The sequence below is a fragment of the Schistocerca nitens genome, chromosome 2, assembly GCF_023898315.1.
Source record: "Schistocerca nitens isolate TAMUIC-IGC-003100 chromosome 2, iqSchNite1.1, whole genome shotgun sequence".
Lineage (NCBI taxonomy): Eukaryota > Metazoa > Arthropoda > Insecta > Orthoptera > Acrididae > Schistocerca > Schistocerca nitens.
The window spans coordinates 1,189,146,868-1,189,171,294 of NC_064615.1; the positions used below are offsets into that span (position 1 = coordinate 1,189,146,868).

Below are 24,427 nucleotides of genomic sequence, written 5' to 3' on the forward strand. Positions count from 1 at the left end.
GTAACGCAGGTAGGTGTGTTTGTGGAAGTCTCCTCTGCTTGTATCAGGAAGGAACAGAGTGTACGTTCACTGCTGTGCCATTTGTCTGTTAGACATGTTCTACATGAGAGCAGCATGTGTTTGTGCGTGTGTGTGTGTGTGTGTGTGTGTGTGTGTGTGTGTGTGTCCAACTTCGCTATGAAGCCTGGGAAAGAGGAACAACGAGGTGTAGCGCTCTTTTTAACTGTGGAAGGACTGTCAGGAAGTGAAATTCTTGCCTGAATGTCAGCTGTGTATGGTGAATACATTATCTCATGTGTTTGCATAGAATAAACAACCTCAAAGAGGTTGCGGGCCACTGAAAAACAGAAGGCGCCTGTCCTGGTGGAAAACTGCTGTCATTGCCTCTCTGGAGGCTGCCATCAGAAATGAGAGAGTGTGGATGGTGGAAGATGTTTGGTTCAGGTTGGGCGTCAGATCAGGCGTGGTACCATTCGCAGCATCACAATAGGGCATTTGAAGTTCCAGAGTTGTGTTCCCCACAACCTGGTGGAGGAGCAGAAGTTGAACAGAACGTCGACACCACTGCACGGAACAGTATCACAATGAAGAATATCATTTACTGTCCCTTATTGTCGCATTTCCTGTCCTTTATTGTTGCGGGACATGAAACGTGGAGTCATCATTTTGAGCTGAGGATCAAGCATCACAGCGATCATTCTAAGCACACGAATTCACCCTCACAGAAAAAATTCAAAGTCGTGCTCTGCTGGTGTAAACTGTCACCAGCACACCGGTCGGCAAAGATGAAGGGCGAAGACGGATTAGTAGGCGATGGATCAAACGAACCTATCAGGAGAGAGGCCATAGATGCACTCACAAGTGACACTGCTAGTCCCCCTCAACAACACGTATTTAGGTCGCCGCCGCTGACTGAAGGGCCTCAATCAATTAATCAATCAATTAATTAATCAGTCAATCAATCATCCAGCTTGGCATCTGCCAGTTTACTCGCAGATTGGGTTTACCCATCACAGGCTACAACAGTGCATAGCGATCAGATTAATGACTACAGCAGGACTATTACTGATGAGCCTTTACCACAAACATGGACTGTTCAAGTTAAGTAAATATTCCAGTACATGTAAGTACAGAACTGTAGTAATCCATGTGTGCATTTGTGTTGTAGAAAGAGGATACCGGCCACAGTAACAAGATCCTCACCCTCGCTTCCTTGCGGTACAAGGATCTACAATGGCGAAAAAGGATAATTTGGTGGCAATCGAAGATAATCGACTTGGCCGAAGATTCTGCTTGCTTCTCTTTTGTTTTAGCTTGCAGGGGTGATCGTGTTCAAGTGTTTCTATTTGCTATTTTGTAGTTGTGTTCTTGTATGTGTTTCAGGAGGGAAACTACAAAACTAATCAAATTTCTCTTTTCAGAGGCTTTTCTTACTTTTTGATATAACGTATGTGTGTAAACCGTGAATTCTCTATCCCTTCCATCCCCTGCCCCTGCACCTTAGCTGCAGATAGCTGCTGTTATGGATCTAACATAAGTTTTTCAGTTTCATAACCAACAAAATCGCTACCTCACTGATTACAGTACAACATCTACTGACTGCACAAGCCGCATCAGACGCACAACCACAATTGACCAACCAACCAGGCCAACGAGTGCCACCAACCAGTATACCAACATTCTTGCAATGTACGGAAACACAGGAGGAATGGATTGAATATCTGACTCAGTTACAAACACATTGTCAAGTTTGTGTCCAAGGTACTGTCAAGTTACAATGCTTCCTTTCAACTGCAGGGTCCCCAATGTTCAGGTTAACACAAAAACTATTCTCAATCGCACTCCTGATGAACTCAGCTATGACGAAGTAATTACGGCATTAACTCAATACTGTGCCTAGCCAATCTAAGTCGCTACTAGATATCAGTTCTTTCGCTTTCAGAAAAAGCCGGAACATAAGTACTATCAGTGGGACACAGAACTAATGGGCATGAATAAGAAGTGTAAATTTAAGTGTAGTTGTGGCAACTTTAACAGTAATGATACCTGATGTAGTAACATTCAGTATCCCAGATAGTAGAATACGGGAACAGATCTTAACTTCCCCAAGTATTGCAAATCTTAGAGCAATACGATTCGGGTGCCATAGCGGCCAGAAACTTTGAACAGGGTCAAGTCGCCCCTTGCGCAACCTCCCCAAGCAGTCGCAACAATGAGCACATACACAGCCAAGTGGACAGCCACATAGACATGTAAACAGACCTGTGAATTTAATGGAGTCTTGTTCTTAGATGGTTTGCTCGCCATAAAAGACAGGATTGCCCAGCATATAACGCAACGTGTTACACATGTGGAAAAAAAGGCCATGTCTAAGCAATTTGTTTGCAATGACACAAAAACACCAATTTCGCCTGCTCGTGCACATGCAGTGAATGCTGTGTTTTCAAACCTACAACAAGACCTTTCACTCTAGTGCTGTGCAATGACGTTCTAACAAACTACTTGTCTCATTACAAATTGCTAGCCATCATGTGAACTTTCAGTTAAGACACAGGTGCCTTAGTAACTTTGCTTAATCATCCCATGTACGAACAGTTACTGGTAGGCTCACCGAGCCTTTCTAAATCTAGCAAGTACCTCACTGCTTACAACAGACAGGAAATTCCAGTAGTTTGACAGCGTAGTCTGCCTGCCACTTACAAATCTCTCACTAGGACAATGAATTTTACAAATTTCACACTAAGACAGTGAATTTTACCAAGTTGAAATCAAGAGTCAGTGAAAACATATTCGGTTTGGATGCCTTTGATTTTTTTTTGGACTTGACATCCAAGACAATGTACTTCAGGTTTCTGCTTTTGAACCAATAGACAGCATCACTAGTTTGCTTAACTGAACTATTTTCAGTAAGAATGGGAAAAGCTAATAACTTTGTAGTGCATGTTACATTGAAAGACAATGCACAATCTAAGTTTTTCCCGGCCCTCCCTGTTCCAATTGCTTTAAGAGACAAAGTAGCCAGTGAATTGAAAGAATTGCAAGATAATGGTGAAATTGCTTCCATTCAAGCTAGTCAGTGGGCAAGTCCTCTCGCTTTGTTGCCTAAGACTTCTGGCTGCATTTACACGTGTGTTGACTTCAAGTCTACAGTCAACCCACAGACAATAGTTGACACTTATCCATTACCTGCCCTAAAGAACTCACAATCAGGTTCGGTGCAGGATGTTACTTTTCTAAGATGGATTTGCGTGATGCCTACTTGCAAATTCCATTGGATTAAGAACCATAGAAAGTATTTATTGTAAATACATACTTAGGACTGTTCAAGTATTTGCGTTTGTCCTTCAGCAGTGCTTCCACACCCGCCATTATTCAACATTACTTGGAACAGCTGACTGCAAAAGTCCCATTTTGTTCAAACTACTGTGATACAATATTGTTATCTCAGGTCATACACCAGAGGAACACATTGCCAATTTGTGTACTCTTTTTCGAGTGTTGTCAGAAGCGGGACTCAAGTGTCGACTTTTTTTCAGACTATACTACAGTACTCAGGTTGTGTCATAAACAGTCAGGGTGTGCATCCCTCCAATATCATTTGCTTCCAATCTGGGACCTGCCTGTTACTTGCAATTTATCTGAAGTGCAGTCAGTACTACGCAATGTGACACGCCACATTCAATTCATACCGAATGCCGCTCAGATCACGGTTCCATTGTATCGCTTGTGTCTAAAATACACTCCTGGAAATTGAAATAAGAACACCGTGAATTCATTGTCCCAGGAAGGGGAAACTTTATTGACACATTCCTGGGGTCAGATACATCACATGATCACAATGACAGAACCACAGGCACATAGACACAGGCAACAGAGCATGCACAATGTCGGCACGAGTACAGTGTATATCCACCTTTCGCAGCAATGCAGGCTGCTATTCTCCCATGGAGACGATCGTAGAGATGCTGGATGTAGTCCTGTGGAACGGCTTGCCATGCCATTTCCACCTGGCGCCTCAGTTGGACCAGCATTCGTGCTGGACGTGCAGACCGCGTGAGACGACGCTTCATCCAGTCCCAAACATGCTCAATGGGGGACAGATCCGGAGATCTTGCTGGTCAGGGTAGTTGACTTACACCTTCTAGAGCACGTTGGGTGGCACAGGATACATGCGGACGTGCATTGTCCTGTTGGAACAGCAAGTTCCCTTGCCGGACTAGGAATGGTAGAACGATGGGTTCGATGACAGTTTGGATGTACCGTGCACTATTCAGTGTCCCCTCGACGATCACCAGTGGTGTACGGCCAGTGTAGGAGATCGCTCCCCACACCATGATGCCGGGTGTTGGCCCTGTGTGCCTCGGTCGTATGCAGTCCTGATTGTGGCGCTCACCTGCACGGCGCCAAACACGCATACGACCATCATTGGCACCAAGGCAGAAGCGACTCTCATTGCTGAAGACAACACGTCTCCATTCGTCCCTCCATTCACGCCTGTCGCGACACCACTGGAGGCAGGCTGCACGATGTTGGGGCGTGAGCGGAAGACGGCCTAACGGTGTGCGGGACCGTAGCCCAGCTTCATGGAGACGGTTGCGAATGGTCCTCGCCGATACCCCAGGAGCAACAGTGTCCCTAATTTGCTGGGAAGTGGCGGTGCGGTCCCCTACGGCACTGTGTAGGATCCTACGATCTTGGCGTGCATCCGTGCGTCGCTGCGGTCCGGTCCCAGGTCGACGGGCACGTGCACCTTCTGCCGACCACTGGCGACAACATCGATGTACTGTGGAGACCTCACGCCCCACGTGTTGAGCAATTCGGCGGTACGTCCACCCGGCCTCCCGCATGCCCACTATACGCCCTCGCTCAAAGTCCGTCAACTGCACATACGGTTCACGTCCACGCTGTCGCGGCATGCTACCAGTGTTAAAGACTGCGATGGAGCTCCGTATGCCACGGCAAACTGGCTGACACTGACGGCGGCGGTGCACAAATGCTGCGCAGCTAGCGCCATTCGACGGCCAACACCGCGGTTCCTGGTGTGTCCGCTGTGCCGTGCGTGTGATCATTGCTTGTACAGCCCTCTCGCAGTGTCCAGAGCAAGTATGGTGGGTCTGACACACCGGTGTCAATGTGTTCTTTTTTCCATTTCCAGGAGTGTATGTGCCTTTTGTGCGGACCAAAGAGTATCACGATGCATTTCAGAAACTCAAAAATGCCTTGCTCAGTGACAGATGTTTAGTGCATTTTGAGCCTGTCAAGCTGCTAGTTTTGCAAGTCAGCACTTCCTCCTGCAGAATCAGCACTCTGCTTTTGCACATAATTGTTGCACAATACAGACCCATTGCTTTTGCCTCAAAGTTTTTAACTCAAACTCAGTGCAGTTATTCACAAATTGAAAAAGAGGCTCTCACTATTGTGTATGGTGTGTCTAGTTTCCATCACTATGTGTTTGGTCACAAGTTCTATTTAGTGACAGATCACAAGCCTTTGCAGTCCTTGTTTCACGTGTCAAAGCCAGTTCTTACATGCACTGCTCAAAAATTGCAACAATGGCTTTGCTGCTCTCGCATATCAGTATAAAATTGTCAACTGACCTATGGCGTATCTCGCCTTCTGAGTGGTCCAGACACTGATTTTGATGCATCTGCCGCATCTTGTTGCCAAATCGATGCACAGGATTCTGTATTATTGGAATCGTTTCCCTTGAACTATAGAAAAATTGCACAAGCCAAGGAAGCAGACCCAGATCACAAGATTTTGTTGCATTACATTCGCACGTCTTGGCCTCGTTCATTGAACAGTATCGAGAACTCAGTTGTGCGCTGATATTTTGCATATCGGCATAACCTCTCAGTTCGACAGGGTGTGATTCTCATTCAAAATGAGAGTGGCCAATCTCGGGTGCTTATTTCCAAAGTGTGGCAAAAGGTTGTGTTGCAATTGCTCCAGCTAGGACATTAGGGAATTGTTTGCACTAAATGGTTAGCACGACGGCACTGTACGTGGCAGTGCATGGACGCTCATATTGAACAGATGATGTCACAGTGTCATGTATGTGCAGAAAACCAATCCGCTCGACCACAGACATTCTCAGCTTGGGGTAAGACTCAATCACCGTGACTTTGCAGGACCATTTTGTATCACTCGTTGGCTCACAGTGGGAGACTCTTATAGCAAGTCCCATTTTTGCACCGCCTGTGGCTTCTACCACATCACATAGCACCATTGAAACATTGTCCTCCATATTTTGCATAGATGGTTTGCTAGAAGTATTTCTGTCAGACAATGGATCACAATTCATGTCACTTGATTTTGAACAGTTTTGTGAACAAAATGACATTCTTCATATAACAAGTGCTCTGTACACAATTTTACAGAACAGGTGGCCCTTTGCACCACCCACACACGGAAACAGGCACTGCAACTCTCTCTCGCCTTTTATCGCTCCCTCCCACAAGACAGACCACCATCAGTGCAACTTCTGCACAGCCACCGCCATTGGATGCTGCTACACTTGATGCTACACCCACAGCACCACCCAGCACTGCCAATGGTCGGCGAGTATCGCTTTGCACCGTGTGATCTTGTTCTTTTCAGGGTTTATGGCAACTGTGGACACTGGGAAAGAAGCATGACCCAGGAATGCATTGGTTCTTTTCTGTACTTGATTGCAGGTCCTGATGGTTTGTAGCACTGCCACCAGAACAAAATTCATGCATGTCATTTGCCCGTGATTCTGCTGCTTTTCTTCCCCCAGATTCACAGCCTCACAGGACTGCGTGGCCATTGCAGCCACCCACTGGTGCCATCAGGGCATCCAAGGAGGAGCGGATGGACGATGCACCCTCGTCCCGCTGTCCCCGATTGCCATCCCGATGGACGTGGACCCACTGTTGCTGTCATCGCCCGAAGACACTCCCTCGGGCCTGGACGTGTGCTGCGGCAGCACTTTTTCTGGAGCGCGTTCCTGTTGCGTCGCAAGCCAGATAGCGGGTACAGTCTGAAATATGCCGATTTCCACAGCCAGGGCTCATCTCTACATCTACATCTACATCTTCATCTACATACATACTCCGCAACCCACCATACGGTGCATGGCGGAGGGTACCTCGTACCACAGCTAGCATCTTCTTTCCCTGTTCCCCTCCCAAACAGAACGAAGGAAAAATGACTGCCTATATGCCTGTGTACGAGCCCTAATCTCTCTTATGTTATCTTCGTGGTCTTTCTGCGAAATATAAATTGGCGGCAATAAAATTGTACTGCAGTCAGCCTCAAATGCTGGTTCTCTACATTTCCTCAATAGCAATTCACGAAAAGAACGCCTCCTTTCCTCCAGAGACTCCCACCCGAGTTTCTGAAGCATTTCTGTAACACTCGCGTGATGATCAAACCTACCAGTAATAAATCTAGCAGCCGGCCTCTGAATTGCTTCTATGCCCTCCCTCAATCCAACCTGATAGGGATCCCAAACGCTTGAGCAGTACTAAAGAATAGGTCGAATTAGTGTTTTATTAGCGGTCTCCTTTACAGATGAACCACATCTCCCCAAAATTCTACCAATGAACCGAAGACGACCATCCGCCTTCCCCACAACTGCCATTACATGTTTGTCCCACTTCATATCGCTCTGCAATGTTACGTCCAAATATTTAATCGACGTGATTGTGCCAAGCGCTACACTACTAATGGAGTATTCAAACATTAAGGGATTCTTTTTCCTATTCATCTGCATTAATTTACATTTATCTATATTTAGAGTTAGCTGCCATTCTTTACACCAATCTCAAATCCTGTCCAAGTCATGTTGTATCCTCCTACACTCACTCAACGACGACACCTTCCCGTACACCACAGCATCATCAGCAAACAGCCGCACATTGCTATCCACCCTATCCAAAAGATCATTTATGTAGATAGAAAAGAACAGCGGACCTACCACACTTCCCTGGGGCACCCCAGGTGATACCCTCACCTCTGATCAACACTCGCCATTGAGGACAATGTACTGGGTTCTATTACTTAAGAAGTCTTCAAGCCACTCACATATTTGGGAACCAATCCCATATGCTCGTACCTTAGTTAGGAGTCTGCAGTGGGGCGCTGAGTCAAATGCTTTCCGGAAGTCAAGGAATATGGCATCCGCCTGATACCCTTCATCCATGGTTCGCAAGATATCATGTGAGAAAAGGGCGAGTTGCGTTTCGCAGGAGCGATGCTTTCTAAAGCCGTGCTGATGCATGGACAGCAACTTCTTTGTCAAGGAAATTCATTATGTTCGAACTGAGAATATGTTCGAGAATCCTGCAACAAACTGATGTTAAGGTTATTGGTCTGTAATTTTGAGGATCCGTCCTTCTACCCTTCTTATATACAGGCGACACCTGCACTTTTTTCCAGTTGCTCGGGACTTTACGTTGAGCAAGAGATTCGCGAAAAATGCAAGCTAAGTAACGAGCGATTGCAGTACAGTATTCTCTGTAAAACCGAATTGGAATCCCATCAGGACCTGGTGATTTATTTATTTTCAACCCATTCAGCTGCTTCACAACCCCAGGGATGTCTATCACTATGTCCTCCATACGGGAATCTGCACGAGACTCAAACGGCGGTATGTTTGTACGATCCTCCTGCGTGAAAGATTTCTCAAATGCTAAATTTAAAATTTCAGCTTTCGTTTTGCTGTCTTCCGTTGCCAGGCCAGACTGATCAGTGAGTGACTGGTTGGAAGCCTTCGACCTGCTTACCGATTTTACGTAAGACCAGAATTTTCTTGGGTGTTCAGCAAGATCTTTTGCTAAGGTATGACGGTGGTAGTGGTTTTATGCTTCGCGCATCGCATCGCAGCACGAATCTCTACTAACTTTTTCCTGTCCTCATTCTCCAGATCTTTCTTGTACCGTGACTGCAACTGTCTTTGCTTCCTGAGCATTCTCCGAATTGCGACCACGGTGGGTCTTTTCCGTCCGTAACCCACTTTTTCGGCACATACTTGTCCAATGTGTGATTTACAATGTGCTTAAAATTTGCCCATAATTCTTCCACGTCCATCGTACCAGAAGTAAATGAAGTTGATTCATTTACAAGGTGGGATGCTAACAACTGCTTATCTGCTCTTTCTAATAAGAAAACTGTCCTAGCCTCCTTACCGACTTTTTAACTTTCGTAACCATAGTCGTAATGACAACATCATGATCACTAATCCCCGTCTCAACACTGACACCGTCGATGAGGTCTGATCTGTTCGTGACTACCAGATCTAAAATATTTCCAGTACGTGTTGGCTGTCGATTTAGCTGCTCAAGACAGTTTTCGGATAATGTGTTCAAAAGTAATTCACACGACGGCTTGTCTGTACCACCTGTAATGAATCCATATACATCCCAGTCTATACTAGGTAGATTGAAGTCGCCTCCGACTAATACGGCATGATCCGGGTACTTCTGCGATACAGAGTGTAGACTCCCTTTGAATGATTCTAGAACCGTCACAGTGGAACCTGTTGGCCGGTAATAACACCCAACAATTAACTTTATTTCTCCTAGCCCTGTTAAACGTGTCCAGATAACTTCACAATCACACTCTACTTCAACCTCAGTAGACACAATATTTTTGTCAACTGCAATGAAGACTACGGTGTCTAATCTGTCTTTCTGATACACGTTCCAACTCTCACTAAATATTTCAGGACTTCCTATCTCAGGGTTCAGCCAGGTCTCAGTCCCGAGAATAATTTGCTCACCACACGCTTCCTGGAGGGCAGTAAATTCAGGAACTTTATTCTGAACACTCTGAAAATTTACTGCTAATATCTCGATAGCTGAAGTGTCTTTACACTGAGCACGTCCTGATTTCCCTGCCTGCACACTGTAGTCACTAATCTGGTTGCTACGCACTGTCGTAGCCTGTGACGTAAGTAAACCAATTCTGCGAGTAAACAGAGAGACACCAAACTCTGTGAGTGAGTGAGGCCCTCTGATCAGTGGTGGCGGCCTAAATACATGTCCCCCCCCCCCCAATGTTGTTCGCATTCTCCGTACAGTGCAATGGTGCGTCATTTCGGGGGGAGGAATGTGCTGCCATAAGCTGTCGCCAGCACACCGGTCAGCATAGATGAAGTGTGGAGATCAACTAGTAGGCACTGGATCAGGCACAGCTATCACGAGAGAGGCCAGAGAGACACACTGACAACCAACACACCGCCAACACCATCTCGGCAACATGTATTTAGGCCGCCGCCACTGATCAGAGTGCCTCACTCACTCACAGAGTTTGGGGCCTGTCAGTCTAATCGCAGAGCTGGTTTACTTAGTCACAGGCTACGACAGTGCATAGCAACCAGATTAGTGACTATAGTGTGACTATTACGAATGAGCTTGTACCTCAAACATGGATTCTATTCGATTTCAGAAAATGTTCCCGTTGATGCAAATAAAGAACTGTATTAATCCAAGCATGCATTTGTGTTTTAGAGAGAGGATACTGGCTATCCGTAACAACATCCTCTCACTTGCTTCCTTACGGTACTCTCTCTCTCTCTCTCTCTCTCTCTCTCTCTAGCTCTTTAAGCACACCATCAAGCCCTTACACCTAGGAATGTTGACAGATGGCATTCTGTTGCAGGATATGCCATACCAAATGCTGCCAAAGTTGTTTCGACTATGATGCAGAAGTTTCACTGGGAAGCCCTTACACATCCTTTGTACAATCCTGATCTCCCCATGCGATATACATATTTTTGAGCCGTGAAGAAAGACATTTGGGACCTTATACTTGCTTCAGTTGGGTACGACTGTGGCCCTGTAAGCAACTGCAAATATTTTTCCATTAATGCATTGACTGTCTTGTCTCACAATGGGAGAAGTGTATTAACAGTTATGGTGTTTACTTTTGAAACAATGAACAGTTTACTTTCTTTTTTCCTGTCTGCCTCAGTTTCATTTGACTGACCCTAATACTATGTTGAACGTACACACTCTCTTTCTCCTTCATCTTTGCTCTCTTTGATACTTTTTGATGATACTCTGAAACAGTTCTCAAATTGCACCTTCTAGTGAAAATGTCTTCTAGTACAAAATAAAACCGCATCAAATTTCCTACAACTCTTCATTTTTTTCTCTATAAGTAATATTTTCTACTTCTCAGGGGTTGGGGAAAAAAGTTATAGATTATTAAAAATAGTGTTTTAATGGTATAAAATTCATGTTTATTATTAACAAAGTGGGTTACCACTTGTGTGCCACATCTAAGTGCAGTAGGGCATATTAAGGGATACATTGTGTTCTGCGAGCGTTAACACATTGGGTGGGGGAGGGTGTGTGGAGGACAGAAGTGCAAAGGAAGGTAGGGTGACAGAATGTGGTAATGCGATTCCCTCCACCATAGATCTGCAAACCGAGAGGGGGTAGGTGGTGATATGCACTCTACCTTCCCCACTAAGTAATGAGAAGCAACTGCAGGGCATTTCACAAAGCTACACCGACCCCCTGCAGCATGACTTACGGATAACTGGTGACGAAGTGCACAGACATGCCAGGGGAGTTGTTTATTTTCCAAAAAGCGCGATACCACTACACGTAATTCCCATACGTGTTACTAATAATTAGGACCAATCCGACAAAATTTTTTCACACAAGTGACTTATCATTGGTGCCCCCTCACCCCACTTTTCCCTCCTCATACAAATTCACCCTTATCAGTTTTTGCTACAAATTGTGATACACACCGTATACAAATCTTTTACTCCAGAGCCCCGTAAAGCTTGGCACGCTGACTGGCCACTATTAACTGCAATACTTTCTGTAGAGAAGTCTTACAATTGTGGTGCCTCTGGTGCTCCTCCCAGCTCGGCACCTAAAGCGATAGCTCGTGTCACTCGGTTCTTAAACTGGCCCCGCTAATAACACTTAATGCAAGAAAAGCTTATAGACAGAATCGATGTAAATTTCTGCACACTTTTCTATATTGGTAGATGCGAAATTGATTCTTAGTCACCCTGTACAGCAGCCACAGCATTCTTACAGGAAAGACAACTTCCCTCATGAGCACAGTTTACAAACTTCCTGTCTCCACTTTACTAAGCTAGTGTTTATACAGTGGAGTTATTTTCAGTTTATTAAATGAGCGCTTATCTGCGGTTATTAAGTGAGCTATTATGTAAAAAAGTTGAACAGTTGGAGCTGTCAGCCGTTTACCACACTTAAGAACCTCCCCCAAGTTTAACGTACTGTCAGTATCTGTTTGACAATGGCAATTTCATTATCTGTACTGTTTCTACCCAGAGTACTTTTTGCAGCACGACGGGTATCGAATGCATCATCCAACTCACTGTTGTAAATAACATTTCCTGAAGTTTCATGATATTTTCCAAGAAAATTGTGGCTTTCTTCTGATGGGCAAAAGATTTTCTGCTTGTGTGCTATGCACCAGTATTTCAGAAACTTCAAATTACTGAATATTGTTTAACTGTGTATCACGGTACTGAGTGATCGTAATGATGAACTGATAAACCATTATGTAAACTTTCCTACTGCTTATTGATTGGTAAAAACTGCGGTTCTTTGGAGAGCAGCTGTGCATAAGTGAGAACTCTGTAGCAACATGTGTACTACTGAAGTGAGAATATAGCACAGGCATTTTAGCTGAAAACTTCGTTTATTTAGTAGCTTCAGTCAGATCTGGTAGAATGAACCCATTTTTAAGTCATGTGACAGAACAATTTATGTATCCTGCTGACACATACAGTGCACCTTTCCTTTTAAACACCTTTTCTAGGTTGAACCACTGTATACATTGCTTCAGAATAGGCCAGGGTTCTATAGAGGTCACTAAAGTGAGTAAATTTTAGGTAAAGAACAACGTCACGCTGCCACACACGTACCAAACAACATAAGACTCTAGAAATGTTGGCCACTATGTTGCCATTGTTGTCAGAAATACAATGAGACCACTTATTTGTATTAGGATAGGATTAGAGATTGTACTAAAGAAGAGAAGTGTGAGAAAACAACGGGGGCAGTCTTGTGTGCGGGGCAGAGCAGGTACCTCCACTAATGGAGATTCTAGCACTGACAGACTATTTCTAAAGGGGGGGGGGTTGAACTTCCAAATCTTCACCTCCTTCCATACCTCCATGACTGCTACACTGTGCCAAAACTGTTTGATAACAATGGGGTAATGTATTATATGAAATAAAAGCAAGCAATAGTAACTGTTTCAACAACTGTCACAAAGACATGAGGGAGGTTGTTCCTCAAGAAGCTGCAGTTCTAATTGATTTACCACTGCAGACACTGGGTGTAAGAAGTAGTCATCTCACGATTCTAGACTGTTAGGAAACAAAGCTGGAGAAACAGAATTTCTCATAAATGACAATTTTTTCATTCTTGAGTGAAGTCACTGTTTGGAGGCTTTAGTAATCGTAGTAAAACCCTCTTAGCTCTGTAGCAGGTGCACTGATTTCATAACACAAATGGGTGCGACGTGAAGAGAGTGGCTGTCTTTATGTTAATAAGGTAAATATGTATGGATGAAATGACAATTTACTCTTAGTTTAATTCTACAATAAAAAAACTTACATAATATGTGCTAAAGCACTGTTTAATTAAACAACAATGAAAGAAACATTCATTGTATCACTCTGTTGCCATGAACAGGTATTACCCTGCAGTAATGGCTAACTCAAAGCATTAAACTGCACAGTTGCATCAGATCCTAGCCAACTGCTCATTTGATTACTAATTTTCTCATAAACAACTGCCTCATTGTGGGATTGTGCTGCTAGCTTGTAATCTGTATCATGTTCTTGGATGGATAATAAATTTTCTGTCTCCTAGCTCACTGTTCATTTTATATTACTACTGCTCACTTGGGCGTATGACAACACAATTTATCACTGTGTTAGCTGGCACAATAGTGAAGGAATAGGCATGCAGTTGAGGTAACAATGGAACAGTGAAAAAAATTCCAGAATGAGATTTTCACTCTGCAGCGGAGTGTGCGCTGATATGAAACTTCCTGGCAGATTAAAACTGTGTGCCCGACCGAGACTCGAACTCGGGACCTTTGCCTTTCGTGGGCAAGTGCTCTACCAACTGAGCTACCGAAGAACGACTCACGACCGGTACTCACAGCTTTACTTCTGCCAGTACCTCGTCTCCTACCTTCCAAACTTTACAGAAGCTCTCCTGCGAACCTTGCAGAACTAGCACTCCTGAAAGAAAGGATATTGTGGAGACATGGCTTAGCCACAGCCTGGGGGATGTTTCCAGAATGAGATTTTCACTCTGCGGCAGAGTGTGCGCTGATATGAAACTCCCCGACAGATTAAAACTGTGTGCCCGACCGAGACTCTAACTCGGGACCTTTGCCTTTCGCGGGCAAGTGCTCTACCAACTTTCTTTCAGGAGTGCTAGTTCTGCAAGGTTCGCAGGAGAGCTTCTGTAAAGTTTGGAAGGTAGGAGACAAGGTACTGGCAGAAGTAAAGCTGTGAGTACCGGTCGTGAGTCGTGCTTCGGTAGCTCAGTTGGTAGAGCACTTGCCCGCGAAAGGCAAAGGTCCCGAGTTCGAGTCTCGGTTCGGCACACAGTTTTAATCTGCCAGGAAGTTTCAGTGAAAAAAATTATTTGTGGTTGGTTCAATCTATACATAAGCACTCCCCCTCGAATGTTAAAATTATTTTAATAAACTACTGGGTACTGATTGTTAAAAAAATTATGGACAAAGGCATTCAAACATTTCTTCAAAATGAAGATGTAAACACTTTATTTGCACAGAATGTTTGTAAATAGACAATTCTGAACAAATCGAATTACTTATAATTAACACTAAATTATATGGTTGAAAGAAAGCACCAGAATATTGTAATCAGTCAAGTGCTAGCAAGAACCACTGCATATATGATTCTGGTAAATTTGAAGACCAGAAAGACAACTCATAGCATTTGGACACATTTGCTAGCATTACACATTACATTACAAACAACACATACAAATGAGGAAAAAACATGAAACTGCTATCTCCTTTTCTTTTTTATTAATTTTCTACATCCTTTGCCATACCATCCTGGGTTGCTGGGTTTTTTCGTCATGACCATTTTCTGAGTCAACGTTTCATCATAATCTTCAGCAGACTGAAAGCTGCTACCTGCTTTAGGTGCTTGTGTGTCCTGAAGTGTGTCACTAGATTCAATTTCTCCAGTGTCACTACTGTCGTCTGTATGTTGACAACATTCACAAACAGACAAGATTTTTTCATTCTTTGAGTCCTTACTAAGTTTTTTTATGTTCTTGAAATTAGGTACACAAGGACGGTAAAATAAGCAAATATTGGAATTGAAGTTAAATTTGCAAAATACACACTTAGTATGACTCTTATTAAAATTTAGCTTGTTTTCCACTACTTTCCTGTTCACTTTATGTTGCGTTTTCAACACAGTGTACCTAGTTCTCTTTTTTCTCTGATTACGTGATAATTTACTTTTATACATATTTGTGGCATTTGATGAAGCTGTTTTTAACCTTAATTCTCTGTTAGTTTCATGGAAGCTGCAGTAGCTCGAACTATTACAAAGACAATTATCGACAGTACAAACACATTCGTTAACACGATCTAATTTGCTAGAAGAGATTTTGGCCTCAGGTGAAAGGCCACCATGTAAATGACACTGCCTATGGCACGAACTGAGCTTTGTTACATGAGGACTATTATGAACATTGGAACTTACACCTTTATCACAAATATCACTTTTAATACTGAGCAAGGGCTTCAAATTAACACAATCTGTCCTCTCATCCTGGACAATTTGTTTACCACATTCCAAGATATATTTAAAATAATGTGAATTTACTTCCTTACATAAAGATCTATCAACTAATTGGAAAATTTTATCAGCCTGTGGCCTCTGGTTGCAGGTGCACACTTTATCTCTGTCTGAAGTGTTACCATTACATGACGTAGAAGAATTTTTGAAAGCAACAAGATCACATTGCTTAACGGACATTTTATTAACGTTAAGCAATATTCTATGCAATTTGTCTGCAAAGTCACCTTTTTCTAGCAAGTCTGAATGAGTATTTTCAGACTTTGATAAATGACCTGCCTCTGCAGACAGTAGCGTATCAGATATTTTATCAAAATGACATGTACAACAATAAGACAATGACAACTTATACCAGTTATCGCCACCAACAAGATGCTCACCAAGTCTTAATTTCACACCTTCATAAACAATTTCTATTGGAGAATTTGTTTCCAATTCGCCAACTTGTTCCTTGCAGATAATTCGGCAGTCATCAACTTCATTACCAGACTCAACACTAAAATAAAACAATGGCATTTTCTCATAAGCTACATACAAATTCTGGTCAGCACTCTTGATTGAATTATCGTCTACTGGAATTTCTACACTTGCATTTAATGCTGGAGAGTGTTTAATATTTTCCTTCCACTCTCTTCTCTCTTTAATACTGTACTCACCAGCACTGTTTATTGAACAGTTACTTTGAAGAAACTGACTGTGTTTATTTTTTACTGACTTAACTGGTAGTACTGCAGTGTCAGCATTACCTCCCTCAAAATCAATATCACCACTTAAAATACACTTAGTATTAGAATCCTCCTTAGAAACTGTGTGATTTCCTGTGCTGGTGACTTGAGGTACACTGAGGCAAGACTTCGAAGTAGTGTGTTTTTCTGCTGGATGCAAAGGTGTGAAGTGGCCAAAAATGGGGTCTCTATCTTTGCTGTACACTGGGATGGACAGTTCCAAGTATTCCATCACTTTTTTCATAACTTCATCACATTTTCCTGTAATAAGAAGTTAAGGTCTTAATGAAAAACATTTTGATTCCTTTCTAATTAAAATTATTATTATTAATAATTAAAATTATCATGTATAATTATTTATAAGTAATGAATATAACAGAGGGAAACATTCCACATGGGAAAAATATATCTAAAAACAAAGATGATGTGACTTACCAAACGAAAGCGCTGGCACGTCGATAGACACACAGACAAACACAAACATACACACAAAATTCAAGCTTTCACAACCAACGGTTGCTTCGTCAGGAAAGAGGGAAGGAGAGGGAAAGGCGAAAGGATGTGGGTTTTAAGGGAGAGGGTAAGGAGTCATTCCAATCCCGGGAGCGGAAAGACTTACCTTAGGGGGAAAAAAGGACAGGTATACACTCACGCACACACACACATATCCATCTGCACATACACAGACACAAGCAGACATCTGGCAATGGCAAGGAAAGCGTTTCTGAAGAAGAGAAATTTGTTGACATTGGGTATAGATTTAAGTGTCAGGAGGTCTTTAAGTATTTGTATGGCGTGTAGTCATGTATGAAAGTGAAATGTGGATGATAAACAGTTTAGACAAGAAGAGAATAGAAGCTTTCGAAATGTGGTGCTACAGAAGAATGCTGAAGATTAGATGGGTAGAGCACGGTAACTAATGTGGAGGCACTGAACAGAATTGGGAAGAAGGGATCAGTTGGTAGGACACGTTCTGAAGCATCAAGGGATCACCAATTTAGTACTGGAAGGAAGTGTGGAGGGTAAAAATTGTAGAGGAAAACCAAGAGATGAATACGCTAAGCAGATTAAAAACGATGTAGGTTGTAGTAATTACTTGATGAAGAGGCTTGCACAGGACAGAGTAGCAAGGAGAGCTGCATCAAACCAGTATCTGGACTGAAGACAACAACAACAACAACAACAGGGGGATACAAAAAGTGCAAATTAAATCTCAGAAATCACTATGATCCAGTGATGTGCTCGACCAAGAGCAACAGTTCAACTTGCTCAATTTTTTACTTGGCTGCAATTTAGGTGATACGAGTTTACAACCAAAAGCGATAGTAAACCGTTGATGAAACTTGATGAAAGCATAATTCACATTATGTCTTGAATTGAATGAAGATAGTGAAGGATGAAGATGTGAATCCTGCCTGATGGCCCCTCTGACCAGCACTCTGCCAGACACTGCCCCCTTCTGAGCCCATTGATGATACTACTAAATGTTTAAATGTGCACCGAATATGCAATTGTGAGATGAAAGATGGTCTGAGCTTGTATTTTCTTGAAATTTCTTGGTCAGGTCTTTACTAAATTCACAATGGTAATTTAGAGTAGAGAAAAATTTTTGCCAGGTGGTTTCCTCAACTTTCAATAGATGAACAAAAAAGCAACAATGACTTTGAGTTACTGACTTTCCTCATGCAGTAAAACAAGGTTGGTGAGGAGTTTTTGAACCACAATGTTACTGGTGATGAGATCTTGGTGTTGCATAAAAATCCAGACCAATATGCCAGTCAATGGAAGGCATCCTTTGACCTGCCAGGTTAGTGTTGCTTCCTGGACTCTGGTAGACATAGTGGCCCCAGATCGAATCCGCCCGGCAGATTAGTGTGCCGGCCAGTCTTGATACGGTTTTTAGGCGGTTTTCCACATCCCCTAGGTGAATACTGGCTGGTCCCCACGTCCTGCCTCAGTTACATGACTTGCAGACATCTGAACACGTTCACTCTCTTCCATGGATTACACTAGACGCACATATATGTGTGGATATGTGTGTGTGTGCGCGCGCGAGTGTATACCTGTCCTTTTTTCCGCAAATGTCTGCTTGTGTCTGTGTATGTGCGGATGGATGGATGTGTGTGTGTGCGCGCGCGCGCGCGTGTATACCTGTCCTTTTTCCCCCTAAGGTAAGTCTTTCCGCTCCCGGGGTTGGAATGACTCCTTACCATCTCCCTTACAACCCACATCCTTTCGTCTTTCCCTCTCCTTCCCTCTTTCTTGATGAAGCAACCGTGGGTTGCGAAAGCTTGAATTTTGTGTGTGTGTTTGTGTGTCTATCAACATATCAACGCTTACGTTTGGTAAGTTACATCAGCTTTGTTTTTAGATATATTTTTCCCATGTGGAATGTTTCCCTTATATATATATATATATATATATATATATATATATATATATATATACACAGGGATATTACAAATCACTGAAGCGATTTCACAGCTCTACAATAACTTTATTATTTGAGATATTTTCACAATGCTTTGCACACACATACAAAAACTCAAAAAGTTTTTTTAGGCATTCACAAATGTTTGATACGTGCCCCTTTAGTGATTCGGCAGACATCAAGCCGATAATCAAGTTCCTCACACACTCGGTGCAGCATGTCCCCATCAATGAGTTCGAAAGCATCGTTGATGTGAGCTCGCAGTTCTGGCACGTTTCTTGGTAGAGGAGGTTTAAACACTGAATCTTTCGCATAACCCCACAGAAAGAAATCGCATGGAGTTAAGTCGGGAGAGCGTGGAGGCCATGACATGAATTTCGGATCATGATCTCCACCACGACCGATCCATCGGTTTTCCAATCTCCTGTTTACGAAATGCCGAACATCACGATGGAAGCGCGGTGGAGCACCATCCTGTTGAAAGATGAAGTCGGCGCTGTCGGTCTCCAGTTGTGGCATGAGCCAATTTTCCAGCATGTCCAGATACACGTGTCCTGTAACGTTTTTTTCGCAGAAGAAAAAGGGGCCGTAAATTTTAAACCGTGAGATTGCACAAAACACGTTAACTTTTGGTGAATTGCGAATTTGCTGCACAATGCGTGAGGATTCTCTACCACCCAGATTCGCACATTGTGTCTGTTCACTTCACCATTAAGAAAAAATGTTGCTTCATCACTGAAAACAAGTTTCGCACTGAAAGCATCCTCTTCCATGAGCTGTTGCAACCGCGCCGAAAATTCAAAGTGTTTGACATCGGGTGTCAGGGCTTGTAGCAATTGTAAACAGTAAGGCTTCTGCTTTAGCCTTTTCCTTAAGATTTTCCAAACCGTCGGCTGTGGTACGTTTAGCTCCCTGCTTGCTTTATTCGTAGACTTCTTCAGGCTACGTGTGAAACTTGCCCGCACGCGTTCAACCGTTTCTTCGTTCATTGCAGGCCGACCCGTTGATTTCCCCTTACAGAGGCATCCAGAAGCTTTAAACTGTGCATACCATCGCCAAATGGAGTTAGCAGTTGGTGGATCTCTGTTGAACTTCGTCCTGAAGTGTCGTTGCACTGTTATGACTGACTGATGTGAGTGCATTTCAAGCACGACATACGCTTTCTCGGCTCCTGTCGCCATTTTGTCTCACTGCGCTATCGAGCGCTCTGGCGGCAGAAACCTGAAGTGCGGCTTCAGCCGAACAAAACTTTATGAATTTTTCTACGTATCTGTAGTGTGTTGTGACCATATGTCAATGAATGGAGCTACAGTGAATTTATTCCAACAATTTGCAGTTCAGAGAGGCTACCACTTTTCATTGTAAAGCCTGTCATAACAAATATGACATTCTGGACTTTGATTAAATTCGGAGTGGTACAAGTGTTTTGGATACCTAATTTAATTAATAGCAAATCAGCTTTTGTGGTTCACTATCCAGCCAAAGTATGCATCACCCCCTGAATTTTATCGTACATCAACTAAAATAAATGTGCATTTTTTAGAATTTTTGGAAGCTACCATTGTCCTTTGTATAATCTACGAGCAATCTGTAACAAATTGGAGTTTGTGATTTACACTCCTGGAAATGGGAAAAAGAACACATTGACACCGGTGTGTCAGACCCACCATACTTGCTCCGGACACTGCGAGAGGGCTGTACAAGCAATGATCACACGCACGGCACAGCGGACACACCAGGAACCGCGGTGTTGGCCGTTGAATGGCGCTAGCTGCGCAGCATTTGTGCACCGCCGCCGTCAGTGTCAGCCAGTTTGCAGTGGCATACGGAGCTCCATCACAGTCTTTAACACTGGTAGCATGTCGCGGCAGCGTGGACGTGAACCGTATGTGCAGTTGACGGACTTTGAGCGAGGGCGTATAGTGGGCATGCGGGAGGTCGGGTGGACGTACCGCCGAATTGCTCAACACGTGGGGCGTGAGGTCTCCACAGTACATCGATGTTGTCGCCAGTGGTCGGCGGAAGGTGCACGTGCCCGTCGACCTGGGACCGGACCGCAGCGACGCACGGATGCACGCCAAGACCGTAGGATCCTACGCAGTGCCGTAGGGGACCGCACCGCCACTTCCCAGCAAATTAGGGACACTGTTGCTCCTGGGGTATCGGCGAGGACCATTCGCAACCGTCTCCATGAAGCTGGGCTACGGTCCCGCACACCGTTAGGCCGTCTTCCGCTCACGCCCCAACATCGTGCAGCCCGCCTCCAGTGGTGTCGCGACAGGCGTGAATGGAGGGACGAATGGAGACGTGTCGTCTTCAGCGATGAGAGTCGCTTCTGCCTTGGTGCCAATGATGGTCGTATGCGTGTTTGGCGCCGTGCAGGTGAGCGCCACAATCAGGACTGCATACGACCGAGGCACACAGGGCCAACACCCGGCATGATGGTGTGGGGAGCGATCTCCTACACTGGCCGTACACCACTGGTGATCGTCGAGGGGACACTGAATAGTGCACGGTACATCCAAACCGTCATCGAACCCATCGTTCTACCATTCCTAGACCGGCAAGGGAACTTGCTGTTCCAACAGGACAATGCACGTCCGCATGTATCCCGTGCCACCCAACGTGCTCTAGAAGGTGTAAGTCAACTACCCTGGCCAGCAAGATCTCCGGATCTGTCCCCCATTGAGCATGTTTGGGACTGGATGAAGCGTCGTCTCACGCGGTCTGCACGTCCAGCACGAACGCTGGTCCAACTGAGGTGCCAGGTGGAAATGGCATGGCAAGCCGTTCCACAGGACTACATCCAGCATCTCTACGATCGTCTCCATGGGAGAATAGCAGCCTGCATTGCTGCGAAAGGTGGATATACACTGTACTAGTGCCGACATTGTGCATGCTCTGTTGCCTGTGTCTATGTGTCTGTGGTTCTGTCAGTGTGATCATGTGATGTATCTGACCCCAGGAATGTGTCAATAAAGTTTCCCCTTCCTGGGACAATGAATTCACGGTGTTCTTATTTCAATTTCCAGGAGTGTAGTTAGTGTGGCAGATTTTCTAACTAACATTTTGTGTTACATCTATTTTTCCCTCGAGAGGAGTAGCCCTGTATATTATCTGCATTTATCATAAATCAACTCGGTTTTTGAGTTTGCTAACAACTACAATTAATGTGAAGATGTTTTAACAAATTAGTAATTTTTAATGTGTGTTTTTGTGGTGCCTTAATACAAATCTTGTTTTGTTTATCTGCTTCAATTCTTACAGGAAATTAGCAACTTTTTAGCCTTACAGATTAAAAGATAATCACCAGGTTTAAATTAAAGTCCTTTGTTCACTACCTTGTAATACGTTGCACTAGTCAAAATTCAGCCCCACTGTGAATGCTGCTCTCGAACACAGCACGAGTTGTTTGATGTTTGTGAGCTGCTGGAAATTGCCCTGACTATCATCAAACGATTGGCAGCTGCTGTGAATCTGTGTGTTGGAAGAGCTCCTGAGAGCAGTGTACCTGTGATACATGTGCCAGAGGCACATCAAGTACCATCCTCTTCTGTGAATCCTGTCTCCTCTGCAGAAAGTTCAGGATCTGTTATTACCCGTCCACTTGACTGTGAGTGGTATGTCAATGGTACTTCTAGGCACCCTGTGCACGGTGGATGGGACCACAGAGGACTCAGGGTGTTGTAAGGATCCCACTAACCACCAAGTTCGAGGTGTTGTCTTTCACTGAAACTGACCCATTGGGACTCACTTCACCTGTTGTGGAGAAACCTGTTTTGTCCAGTGTCAGGAGGGGGCAAACACAAAAGGGTAGGGTCTATTAATTGTCAGCAGTCCAAATGTATGGCGAAAGATGGTAGCCATTAGGGAAATGGCAGCAAGGGACAGGAAAGGATACAATATGCACTCGGTGTGTACCCTGGGGGCTCATTCAACATGTTGAAGAGGCTATTCCAGCAGCCATTGAGGGAACAGGGTATAACCAACAGCAGATTGTGGCACATGTTCGAAAAAATGAAGTCTGTCGTCTGGGGCCCAAAGTCATTCTTGGGTCAATCCAATGACTGGCAGAGATGGTTGAGAAGACTAGCTTTGCGTATGGAGTTTCAACGAAGCTGACAATTTGCGGCATTGGCCCCAGAACTGATTGTGACCCTTTGGTTCTGAGTCGAGAAGAAAGAGTGAACCAGAGACTTTGAAAGTTCTGTGACAAGCTAGGCTGCGACTTTCTGGACTTGCGCCATATGGCTGAGCCTTTAGGGTCCCCCTAAATAGGCCAGGTATGCACTAGCAGCTCATGGGTGGCAGGACATAATGGCTTCATGTCGCATTGGTAACATAACCTTTACCTTCTCTAGGAGGGTATTCCCCTCGAAAGCCAGAATAAGGCACCAATATAGATGCGATGTCTTTAGGACCCTTCAGACGCTGAGACGTTGCCAAAGCAATCACAGATTGGGTGGCAGAAGAAGCTTTAATCAACAGGGAGCCTGACCGCATCTTACCCAGACACTCCATTTCGCCAAACCTGTCCTCAACATTCTCCACAAAAAACAATGACTTTGTGGCAGTGAATGTGTCCCCGTCCATCCTAGTACATACCAGGTAGTGGGAAAAAGAGTTTCATTCCAAGACGGCAAGCCTGGCCCTTCTCCAAGTACAGAAAGGGCAACAGCCTCCAAGGGCGCGGGGCAAAGTCAGGACATGTGGGGACCAAGCAGCAATCGGTATTGTAATTGTAAACTGTCGAAGCTGCATTGGTAAAGTACCGGAACTTCAAGCGCTGATAGAAAGCACCGAAGCTGAAATCGTTATAGGTACAGAAAGCTGGCTGAAGCTAGAGATAAATTCTGCTGAAATGTAGTAGTTTATCCTGTAGTGAAGTAGAAGTGGATAGTTTCTGTGAATTATTATCGGCGGAGGTTACACTCAACAACCGAGCCAGGTTAATAATTGGCTCCTTTTACCGACCTCCCGACTTAGCAGCATTAGTGGCAGAACAACTGAGAGAAAATCTGGAATACATTTCACATAAATTTTCTCAGCACGTTATAGTCTTAGATGGAGGTTTCAATTTACCAGATATAGATTGGGACACTCAGATGTTTACGACGGGTGGTAGGGACAGAGCACCGAGTGACATTATACTGAGTGCACTATCCGAAAATTACCTCGAGCAATTAAACAGAGAACCGACTCGTGGAGATAACATGTTGGACCTACTGATAACAAAAAGCCCCGAACTGTTCGACTCTGTAAGCGCAGAACAGGGAATCGGTGATCATAAGGCCGTTGCAGCATCCCTGAATATGGAAGTAAAAAGGAATATAAAAAAAGGGAGGAAGGTTTATCTGTTTAGCAAGAGTAATAGAAGGCAGATTTCAGTCTACCTAACAGATCAAAAAGAAAATTTCTGTTCCGACACTGACAATGTTGAGTGTTCAT

General features: G+C 44.1%; 1 protein-coding gene across 3 annotated transcripts in view; it reads right to left on the bottom strand.

Moving 5' to 3' along the window:
• Positions 1 to 14,769: 14,769 nt before the first annotated feature.
• LOC126237528 (uncharacterized) overlaps positions 14,770 to 24,427 on the bottom strand; it is a 202,548-nt gene continuing 192,890 nt past the window's right edge. For 2 of the 3 annotated variants that reach the window (XM_049947710.1, XM_049947712.1), the window contains one exon: positions 14,772 to 16,809. In XM_049947710.1, coding sequence (XP_049803667.1) covers positions 15,017 to 16,809 — 1,793 coding nt within the window. In that variant the 3' untranslated portion in view covers positions 14,772 to 15,016. Of the gene's footprint in view, positions 16,810 to 24,427 lie in introns of all 3 variants that reach the window. The other variant, XM_049947711.1, reaches the window with a different exon arrangement.